Genomic DNA, 7,919 nt, shown 5'->3' with positions numbered 1-7,919 from the left:
GATAGGGGGCGTCCCTAAAAAGACCCTAGGTTTGCCACCGATCGCGGCAAGACTTATCTAGTTGGATTGGCAGTTGACAGGTGGAACAAAACTTAATTTCTAAATTAATATCGTGATTAATCTCGGATTAGCTGAGATCACCTTCCAATAAGAGTATCTACATGTAACCAGTGGCGGACCCAGGATTTTTGCATAGGGTATGCGCCGCAAAAAAAATTCTTATACAATTCGGTAAAACCATATTATAATTCGGTAAAACGACGTCAAATCTTAATATAAATTGTTCAAATGAAATACAAATACTTCAAAATATAACAATAGGAGACTTACAATATTACTTGTTTATCCGCCGCTTTCTCATTGACATGAATGTCTCCATTATATCATCTTCATTAACTTGGAAGAAAATATCCCGCTCAATAAATGTGACTAGACAATCATCCAAAACAGTATCAATAAATGTGACTAGACAATCATCCAAAACAGTATCACCTATCTTATTCCTTGACTTTGTTTTCACTATAACCAATGCAGAAAATACCCTTTCAACACTCGCAGTTGCCACTGGTAAAAGCAATATCAATTTGAGAAGCAAGTACACCATATCATACACTTTGTGCCCCTTTGTTTCAACAAACTTAACTGAGAGATCAACAATGTTGTCTAGACCTTGAAAGCTAGCATCTTGTCGCATGTCATCAATATAATTATCAAGCTCTTGACTAATTTGATCAATGACACCAATGTATACTTCTCTTCAGAAATGGTCATCATTTGTTTGGTTTCGGGCACGAGCATACCGTGCTGATTTTCCATAAGGCACATAAGCACCATCCATAGCAGGAACTTCAACACCATGTTTAATACAAAAAGAAGTGACCTTCTGAAGAAAATTATCCAAACCATTAGACCTCAACTCCTGCATTCTGCTCTTTGCCACATTAACAAGTGAGATTGCATTAAGAATATCTTTATCCCTTCTCTGCAAGACCTCAGATAACTCATTTGTATATCCAAGAATAACATACATTAAGTGCACAAAGAAAACAAACTCAAAGGTTTCAAATGCTCCAAGCACAAAATGTATCTTTGTCCAATCTTCCTTATATGCATTATCAGCACCAAGTTCAATGAGCACATCATGAATTGAGGAATATATAGTGATGATGCTACATATAGTTTTGTAATGAGAGCCCCACCGAGTGTCACCAGGCCTAGGCAAACCCATCTCTTGATTTCATCCACTCCCTGATTCAAGCTCACCACACTCTAGTGCTTTCTTGACATTCTCAAGCCTAGCATTTCGAAGCATATCATGACGCTTGCAAGAAACCCCAACCATGTTCAACAAGATAGATACTTGATAAAAAAAGTCTTCCAGTCAGTATTTCCTTTGGCAACAGCAACAAGAACTAGTTGGAGTTGATGTGCAAAGCAATGAATATAATAAGCGGAAGGTGATTCTTGCATGATTAAAGTTTTGAGCCCTTTAATATCTCCTTTCATATTGCTAGCCCCATCATAACCTTGACCTCTAATCTGCTGCATACTCAATCTATTACTAACAAGTAAAACTTCAATTGCTTTCTTAAGTGACAAAGAGGTAGTATCATCTACATGAACAACTCCAATAAAGTGCTCACATGGCCTTCCAAGTTTATCAACATAACGCAAGCAAAGAGCTAGTTGTTCTTTATGTGATATATCACTAGACTCATCAGCTAAAATTGCATAGGGCTCATCACCAAGTTCCTCAATTATTTTCTTTCTAGTTTCTATGGCACAACAGTGAATAATTTGCTTTTGTATCTTTGGGCTAGTCAAAGTGCAATTACCTGGTGCATTGTTCAAGACATACTTGTTCACTTCTTCACTATTTCCTGCAAGAAACTTTAAAAGTTCAATGAAGTTGCCTCTGTTGCTAGACTCTTCACTTTCATCATGTCCACGGAATGCCAATCCTTGATGCAAAAGAAACTTGATACATCTAAGTGAATATGTCAATCTTTTCTTGTAAAGACGAAGCTCCTCCTCACTCCACTTGTCAATGTTATAATCAATTGCTACCTTGGGATTCATAAAACCAATGTACCTCTCTTGAGCTGCTTTATGTGCCCTAGAACCAGAATGTTTGAGAAGTGTTGTGTTTCCTATATTCCAATTATTCCATCCATCAACAATAAAAGTTTTTGACCCACTGCCCTTCTTGAACAAGTAGCATATGAAGCAAAATGCAGAATCCTTCTTGACACTATATTCAAGCCACTCATAATTATACAACCATTGTATACTGAATCGACAAGGTACGCCTCCAATGTTTCGGTATGGAAAATCATGTATATAAGGTTTGCAAGCACCTTTAGTAATATATGCTCTACGGATTGCATCTTGATCATTAACAGGATAATCTTCAATGGGCAGCCTTTCTCCTGGATCATATGCTAGGTGATTGATGTCATACGCCGGCGGCTTTGATGCGGGCGGTGGCGGTGATGCTAGCGGGGGCGAGGGCAAATGATCTGCAATTTTTTCAACTTGTACTCTATCTTCTTGATTCTGCTCTTCCACAATATTTTCATCCGGAGGTGGGTCAATAGCAGCCGCCTTCTTTGCTGCTTTCTGAAAAAGGGATCGAATGTCTCCGTTTCTTTTCATAATTCAAGACTCAAGAGTTCTGGAAAAAAAACACTCGCCAATTAGCAAAACTAACAATCGGAAGAAACCTGGAACTGAGGAAGGGCGGGGATGGACGGGGAGTATCACCTGAGGAACTGAGGAAGGACTGGCGACCACCCTGACCACCCACTAGGTCCGCCAATGCATGTAACACGTCTTCAAGGAATTCTGGCTGGTGTCTATCGTTCTGAAGTTTGGCCGAGATACGCCCTAGCTGCAAACGCTCTCAGCCATCCTATTCGTTGTCGTCCTCAAGTGGTATGTGATGATCGCTTCCATGAGGACGGTGAGCAAATAGTACCTCTGCAAGAAAGTCGAGGTGATTGCTGAATACATGAAGCATAAGGACAACCTGGTGGTGCCCTTCGACCCTGTGACCATGGAAGGCTATCGGTATATTGTCGTTGGCGAGAAACACTGTGTTAAACGGCCTGGTGAGTGCACACCTGGTACAACAAGTCAGACTTGAAGATTACCACCGTGGAACAGATCTGGCTGTGCACGGGCAGTCTGATGGTCCATGGGCGGGCTAATATGTACAAGGACCTTTGCCTCTCCATGGCACTCTCCAAGATGCTCAACCGAAGGTTTGCAGGCTTCAAGCTCTCAGAGGCAAGCCTTGATAAAACCCATGACTTGATGTTCAAAGGCCTGCTCGTCGGGGACCAGAGTTATCACCGGGTCTTCAGGGTCATTGAGCAAGAGCTTGTTTTTGTCCGTGACTTGTATTACACAAGGTACTATTATCTGTTCCAAAAGGGTAGCTACTTTGCTTTCTGTCTGCCCGTCATCATGTTTGCCCTATGCTCGTGGCTCACCTGCGTGCTTGTCAAGTATCCCGCTCATCGTCTGGGTGCCACCATATTCATAACGGTAATCTTGGCATTCCTGGAGGCATACCAGCTCTACCTGTTCATAGCCTCAGGTTGGTTCAAGGTGGCGCTGATACGGAGCTACATCACCACACCTACTCTGCAAAGAAGTGGTTGTTTCATTGAGATGGTGATAGGCCTTCTATTATGGTTGAAAGCATTTCGCCCGTAGAAGGACAGACTTGAGCAGTACTGTATCATCCGTGAGCTTGGCCACAAGAGTTGGGTTACAAGTTTTCTCCATTATGTAACACTACGCCTTTTGGACAAGGCCAAGAACAAGAAGGGTTGCAAGAATTCAGCAAAGCTGTATGAAAATGTGAAGAAAGCCATGGTTGATTCCTTACACGGATGCAATGGCCGCTTAACCAAGGGTGTGACAACGCTACAAAACAATGGTGTGTATGGTCATCTCTCTTGGGGATGTGACGATACTGCTACCGACGGATCGGTGACTCACCATAATGGTTTGGCACATTGCTACAACCCTGTGCGAGCAGCTAGATCCCCGGCCTAGCTAAATAATACGACACTGTGGCCTCCACCATATCGCAGTACTGCTTGCATCTTCTTGTTTTCGCACCTAACCTGTTGGCCGACCACATCTCCGTATCAGATTCCATACTTGATCAGTCGATCGATGAAGCAAGCATGTTCCTCAAAGGGAAAGGGACCAAGAAGATGCTGGACAGGTGTAAGTTACTAATGGAAATTACAGCCGATAATGGTGGTGGTGGTGAAGCACGGCTTGTTGCACAGGGCGCTCGGCTTGCAAGGCACCTGATTGAAGACATAAAGGAACCAGCGCGGCGGTAGAAGGTCCTCGCTGATTTCTGGGCAGAGATGATGCTATATGTCTCTCCGTCCAATGATGCCAGGGCGCACCTGGAAGCTCTTGCGAGACGAGGGGAGTTCATTACCCATCTTTGGTCGCTGCTCACACACGCTGGTATGCTGAAGCGAGGCCCTACATGGGCAGAGGATATTGTCTGATCTCATCTCTCCAACTAGTGCAGACGTAGCCGTCCATATATTGTTAATGCTTGTGTAACGTTGCATATTTCTATGTGTATTGTCTGTTGTCAAATTGCGACAGACCTCACCTACAGAGCTCTGTATTAACAGGCTAGCTATAGGCTTAGGATAGGATAATAGACATGTTACGGAAGATTGGATTAGCTTATATTTCTGTTAGTAGTCTGCTTAGCATTCATGTTCTAATTAAACTATACAAGTCACTGCCACAGGCTAGTATATTGTATTGATTATTTCAACAATCTTACTGTTTGTTGTGTATTGGGATAGCACTCAGTTAGCTCGATTATGAAGTGATGGCAGCGACCGTGAAACAAGTTTTGGGTATTTAGGTTGCATCACCAGACAAATGGTTGTAGCCCCATTTATTTGTAACCAAAAAATGAGATGGTTTTATTCCAGCAGGAGGTGTTCGATCTTTATCTTGGTCATGGACGTACGTGCCTTGACAGCAAGCTTGAAAGCTAGCTCGATCAGGCTAAGGTCCACAGTTGTAGGGACAAAAATGGTGTTGGGTCTTTATCTAGGTAATGCACGTACGTGTCTGAGCAAAGCGCGATCAATAAACCAACTAAGTTATGACTTGTCATATTGAAAACAAAAACGAACAGAACTGTGACAGAGCAAACATTTGAAACCATCGCTAGCTGAAGACACAATTCTTGCGTGAAGACAAGTTGTTATGATTTCACTTCACATGTGAAGTTCGCACATAATAGTAACCAGATTGACTGGAAAGATGTTCCATCTCTCGGCAGCTAGCCGGCACCTTCTCCTTCTGGCTTCTGCGACAGCTCCATAAATGTAGAGTGCGATGGTCACCCTTTTTTCTTTTGCCTGCCGAGGACTCGTTCAGTGAAAGATGCTTGACAACTACATTAAGTTTAACGAGTTTACAAATATAATTACAACAATATAATATTACGAAAATTGTATCATTAGATTAGCCATGGAATATATTTTTCTGTTGAATTATCAATATTTATGGCATCAAGTATATTTACCTATTTAGTGCCATGAATATTCACAATGGTTAAATTTAAAATAGTTTTTACAACTTAATACAAGTCCAGAGACTCTTTGTACTTGAAAATATGGTATAAAAGTTGGAACGACGTTGCTACCACATAAAACCAAAAACCGAAAACCATATGGATGATTTACGCCTTAGTTTTGCAGGTTAGTGCCTTGGGTATAGTTTGAACCCTGATGTTGCTCAATCTACTACAGAGGCTGAGTATGTTGCTGCTGCTAGTTGTTGTTCTCAGCTTTTATGGATGATAGCTACCCTTCGCGATTTTGGTTTGTCGTTTTCTCGCGTTCCTCTCTTGTGTGACAGCACTAGCGCTATAAGTGTTGCAAAGAATCCTGTGCTTCACTCTAAGACGAAACACATTGAGGTTCGTCATCATTTTCTGAGGGATCATGCTGAGAAGGGTGATATTAAGCTTAAATACCTTGATACTAGTCAGCAACTTGCTGATATTCTGACTAAACCACTCGATCAAACCACGTTTGCACGTTTGCGTGGTGAGTTCGGGGTGTGTTACCCATTCTAGTATCATTGTAAGTTGCTTCAGTTACATATGCCTTATACTTGTTTTGGCTAGTTTGCGATCGATGCTTTTGGAGAGGTTTGAATGCTTTGCTTGACCAATTTTTATTTTGAAAACAGCACAGATATATACTTAAAAAATTATGTTGGGCTATGCTTGCTTTTCTGGATCTGTGACTTGTTGAATACTTGACATATATCTTGCTCATGGTTCGGTAGTCAGCTTCTTTTAATGGGTTTTCACTGCAAATGTAACTCACAATACAAGTTTTAACTCGGGAGTGCATAGTATGGTTGTGAGCAAAAACTCTGAATTCCCATATCTCTGCTATTTAGCTCATGATCTGCTTGCCTTACTGAAAATTTAAATATGGGCGCAACTCTGTTTTTCCCATGTCCCTGCTGGTTCTCGCTCATAAACAAAATTAAACAAACTGGCTGGGCACAACTCTTGCTTCCCATATCCCTGCTTATCATGCTCACAAAAGTCAGAATTAAATATGACAAGTGAATGCATTTGTGGGCGTTGCAGTGAACTTTGACTGAAGCTGTGTATCTGTCGTGTGAGCTCGCTATATGTTTTGTCTTCAGCTTTGCACTGAGTTTGGAATGTGCATGTTTTTGCCTGGCACATTAGTTTTCAAACAGATTTCAGTTCTAAATTTTTATTGGTCATGGCATTGTATTGTTCCTTCTCTGGATAGCTAGTGTTGTTGGTTAGCTTTTATAAGTATTTGGCATATGTCTCAGAAGCTTCAACTTGTGCTTTCTCACATGCTTTTCTCTAAATTGGTTCCTTGCATTTTATCTTGATGGAGTGCTTTGTCAACAAGGGGGAGAGTGAGTAGCGCACAAATTTATTCTTGCAGGGGGAGTTCGTTCATTCTTGCAGGGGGAGTTTTGCTGAAATTTGTGAGTTTTGCTGCTGAGATTGCTTTTGGGAGATTGATATGGCTTTTGATTCACCTTGGGGAGAGTGAATTTCTGTCTTGATTGTGTCGAGCCTAGCTTTTTCGCTAGCCCATGTCTTTGGGGATTAAGATCGTTTCTTTTTCTTTCTTTTTATTTTTCTTTTTCAGTACGAATAAATTTGTGCGGTGTGGTGTTGTCAATGCACTCATCAAGGGGGAGATTGAGATGCCAGTGGGCTAGCACCTTGGTGATGAGCGATTGACAACACGGTGTGCGTGTGACGTGTCTCTTGGCAGGTTGTGGTTGCAGGTGACAGGTGGAGACAAGGTACATGCGGCGACGAGTGAAGAACGAAGATAGGATGCCGCGTCGAAAAACCGCGGGGGCGGAGAAGGGCGGATCGAGGCTTGCGTTCGAGGGACAGGTGATCGTGCGGTGTACGTCTACTGTACCTGGCTACATGGCGGGAGGACGTCGAGGGAGGTTTCCGGATTATGCCACAAAATCCGGGGTTCGCTGGTTGAGCCACAAAGCCATGCATCGTACCGGGACGCCCGTGCGGCAGGCGTTGGCCGAAGATGGAAAATTCTGGCGATCGCGATACGATTTCGGATGGTCGTGCGGCGACATCGCGAGGATCACATCGCGGAGATGGAGGGATCGCGGACATCGCGGAATTTGCCATGGAGGACGTAATTGGAATTTACGCCCCTACGTTGGATTTATTTAGCGTAGGGGGTTATGTGAAAATAGGTCGTGCCACCCTTTGAAGATATAAATATGTGGCACCTAGGGTTGAGAAGGTGGAACGTTTTTGGACTCTCGGCGAGTTACTATTCACGCGTGAACAGCCCGTGAACAGTACCCGT

The 7,919-nt window shown here is 42.6% G+C and overlaps 1 protein-coding gene across 1 annotated transcript; it reads right to left on the bottom strand.

The window, feature by feature from the left end:
• Positions 1–334: 334 nt before the first annotated feature.
• On the bottom strand, positions 335–3,198 carry LOC136480832 (uncharacterized). Its single transcript, XM_066478273.1, has 6 exons — positions 3,153–3,198; positions 2,978–3,063; positions 1,836–2,619; positions 1,567–1,613; positions 801–982; positions 335–722 (listed from the first exon to the last, which is right to left on the bottom strand). Exons 1-6 carry the CDS (start codon positions 3,196–3,198, stop codon positions 335–337), a joined length of 1,533 nt encoding a protein of 510 aa, XP_066334370.1.
• Between the last annotated feature and the right edge of the window lie 4,721 nt (positions 3,199–7,919).

Source organism: Miscanthus floridulus, chromosome 9 (assembly GCF_019320115.1).
Source record: "Miscanthus floridulus cultivar M001 chromosome 9, ASM1932011v1, whole genome shotgun sequence".
NCBI lineage: Eukaryota > Viridiplantae > Streptophyta > Magnoliopsida > Poales > Poaceae > Miscanthus > Miscanthus floridulus.
Note: the sequence above shows the minus strand (reverse complement) of the source record. Positions and strands in the feature narration are given on the sequence as shown.

Coding starts and splice junctions, on each gene's coding strand:
- LOC136480832 (XM_066478273.1), bottom strand. CDS start 3,198: ATGGACCATCAGACTGCCCGTGCACAGCCAGATCTGTTCCACGGTG. Junction 3,064..3,152: donor GCCAGATCTGTTCCACGGTG/GTAATCTTCAAG, acceptor ATATACCGATAG/CCTTCCATGGTCACAGGGTC. Junction 983..1,566: donor AAGCAATTGAAGTTTTACTT/GTTAGTAATAGA, acceptor GAGGTCTTGCAG/AGAAGGGATAAAGATATTCT.